Here is a 3,259-nt window from a genome sequence, read left to right as displayed (position 1 = left end):
AAATGAAATAACAAGTAAAATTGGAAGGGAATTGAATTCACTACCAATTGAAATGAACATTAGGCATTTTATAGTCTTTTACACGTACTGAAGCAAAACAGAAAAACCACTTTTCATGGCAAGTTACAAGGAAATTCACAAGCAACTAATCCTAGAAAATAGGGAACCCATAAGGAGCTAACGAATCTACCGAAAGGAGTCAAGCCAATTAGAGTTAAGTGGGTTTTCAAAACCAAACTCAACGAAAGTGGAGAGGTAGAAAAGCCCAAAGCAAGACTGGTGGCAAAAGGATATGCACAACGATATGGAATCGATTACATGGAAGTTTTTGCACTAGTGGCCAAACTTGATACAACACGTCTAATTCTTGCACTTGCAGCTCAATATGAATGTGAAATATTTCAAAGAGTGCATTCCTTCATGGAAAACTTGAAGAAGAGGTTTTTATTGAACAACCATAATGGTTTATCAAAAAGGGAAAAGAAGACAAGGTTTACCGATTGAAGAAGGCATTGTATGGCCTTAAACAGGCGCCAAGGGCTTGGTACAGCAAAATAGAAGCTTATTTTATACGTGAAGGGTTTGAAAAATGTTCCAGTGAACACACCTTATTTACCAAGAAAGAAGGAGGTAACATACTTATTGTTAGTCTTTATGTAGATGATCTCATCTTTACTGGAGGCAATAAGAGTATGTGTGATAAATTCAAAAGCTCAATGATGAGAGAATTTGATATGTCTGACTTGGGAATGATGAGATACTTTTTGGGAATTGAAGTTTTACAGAATGAAGCTGGAATATTTATTTGCCAAAGAAGATATGCTCGAGAAATCCTAGAAAGATTCGGCATGGGGAGCAGCAATTCCGTGAAGAATCCTATCATTCCCGGAACAAGACTATCAAAAGATGAGGCAGGAGATGGAATAGATACCACCGTGTTTAAACAAGCAGTTGGAAGTCTCATGTACCTCACAGCCACTCGACCAGATCTAATGTATGGAGTAAGCTTGATTAGTAGGTTCATGGCAAATCCAAAGTCAGGAAGAGCACATCAGGTTTTGCTTTCATTATGGGGTCCGGAGCAATTTCATGGGCTTCGAAAAAGCAACCAGTAGTGAGCCTATCAACTACAAAAGCTGAATACATTGTTGTTGCACTTTGTGCTTGTCAATGTATTTGGCTTAGGAGAATATTGGAGCAACTTGGAATTGAAGAAAAAGGAAGCACGAAAATTAATTGTGACAACAACTCTACAATTCAGCTGTCTTTCATGGACGAAGCAAGCACATTAGAGTAAGATTTCATTTTCTCCGAGACTTGGTAAATGACGGAGCTGTGAAGCTAAGTTTTTGTAGCTCTGAAGAACAGATTGCTGACATAATGACAAAGCCTCTCAAATTGGAGCAATTTGTGAAGCTCCGTGGAATGCTTGGAGTAATTGATGCAGCTGAAATTTAAGCTCAATGAAGATGCATTAGCTTAAGGAGGGAATGATAGTCAAAATTAGTTATTTATTTTATTCACGTTCTCAATAAATCCCTAGTCTTATGGGTTCCCTATTTTCTAGGATTAGTTGCTTTTGAATTTCCTTGTAACTTGTCATGAAAAGTGGTTTTTCTGTATAAAAGGCTATAAAATGCCTAATGTTCATTTCAATTGGTAGTGAATTCAATTCCCTTCCAATTTTACGTGTTATTTCATTTTAGTTCCTACAGTTCAATCTTGATAACTAATATTAGATAGAAACTATTTTATAAACTTTTGTTATTAATAAAAACTATTTTAAACATCAATAATTTTTTAATTTATAAATAATATTTTATTTATTCAGTATAATAACTAAATATTTTTTTACCGATAAATTATTTACTATTTAATGATTTTTTTATAGTATATTATATTTATTAATATAACTAAAGATGGAAACATTATGTGTTTAGACTATGAGTAACTTTTCATTATGTGTTGTAATAACTTTGATGCATTAACTGAAATTAAACTTTATTATAATTCAAAAGCAAGTATTTAAATCTCTCATTTCATTGTGTTTATCGTGAACCTAGTTAGTGTGTAAATTCTTTAGCTAACATAGGATTCTAGTCTTCCGTTACAATGGTCACTTGGGCATCTTCTTCTTTTAAGATGGGCCTAATAGTCATTTTGGTTACAATTTAAGGGGTGTTACGTTCTGCACCCCCATGATTTTAAATATGCACCACCATATAAATTAAAATTTTAATTTTACATGAAATTTATATTTTAAATGGTATACTCCACTTCTTAATATTTCAAATCATACTTAATACATGTAAATTTTACTATTTTTATTCGTAATTGTCAATTAAAATTTATTAACAATTATAAAATCTGAATAGGGACTTACAAAATGTTGTGTTTCTTAATAAAACTTTATAATTGTGAAATATATTGGTCCAAACATTGTATCATAATTTTACATATTAACTTAATAAAAAAAAACAAATCTACAAGTTTTCTAAGCAGTTGTTCCAAATTTGGATTATTGGATCATTTTACACTAAAAAAGAGAGTAGAAAATCTTTTAAGAACATTCATATTACTCCAATATATTAATTGAATGCTGTGAAAGCATTTCATAAAATTTTATTAATATTCTTTATAACATAGTTCAAATGATTGAATAATGGATATTATTTCAGACTTTCAATAGTTTCACAATACTAAAGAATCGAGATGAATAGAAGTTTATATATATATATATATATATATATATATATATATTTTAACTAATCGTTTTAAAGACATAATAATAAACATATATAATTAATTACAAGCTAATAATGTACTTTGAAAATTAGTAATTATAATAAAAGTAATAAAATATAATTTAATTATTATATTGTTAGTTTTTTTATTAATTTTTTTTTGTAATTTGTGATGAAAATTTATTAAAATAATATTTTTATCTGGTTAAGAATATAGGAGGGAAGACTATGCTCCTGTCTAACTGGAAAATGCTACATGTGCAAAAAAAAATTATAGAAATACTTACATTTATTTATTTTAAAAAATATTGGGGAGAAGGGTATTTCAGATGCAAGACTTTGTCTTATTCTGTTGATATCTCCTTCAAATTTTATTGGAAATAAAAACAAAGTTTGTATTAATGAGATTTTAAAAAAAAAGTAGTACTCAATATTAAATTATAAATTAAAGCTTGCAATATTAACTATTAATTACTATTAATGATCACAGTTATATTAAAAAATAATAAATCTAA

At 29.3% G+C, this 3,259-nt stretch overlaps 1 protein-coding gene across 1 annotated transcript; it reads left to right on the top strand.

Annotated features, from left to right (window-relative positions):
- Window positions 1–716: 716 nt before the first annotated feature.
- On the top strand, window positions 717–1,458 carry LOC137833465 (uncharacterized mitochondrial protein AtMg00810-like). Its single transcript, XM_068641812.1, has 2 exons — window positions 717–1,055; window positions 1,369–1,458. The coding sequence occupies exons 1-2, from the start codon at window positions 717–719 to the stop codon at window positions 1,456–1,458; spliced, it is 429 nt and encodes a 142-aa protein (XP_068497913.1).
- The last annotated feature ends 1,801 nt before the right edge of the window (window positions 1,459–3,259 follow it).

This window comes from Phaseolus vulgaris, chromosome 6, assembly GCF_000499845.2.
Source record: "Phaseolus vulgaris cultivar G19833 chromosome 6, P. vulgaris v2.0, whole genome shotgun sequence".
Lineage (NCBI taxonomy): Eukaryota > Viridiplantae > Streptophyta > Magnoliopsida > Fabales > Fabaceae > Phaseolus > Phaseolus vulgaris.
This window is presented reverse-complemented; position numbering and strand designations above follow the sequence as displayed.

Excerpts from the sequence above, each read along its gene's own strand:
- LOC137833465 (XM_068641812.1), top strand. The coding sequence starts at position 717 with ATGATGAGAGAATTTGATATGTCTGACTTGGGAATGATGAGATACTTT. Across the intron at positions 1,056-1,368 it reads AGTCAGGAAGAGCACATCAG|ATTGCTGACATAATGACAAA; the intron begins GTTTTGCTTTCA and ends TCTGAAGAACAG.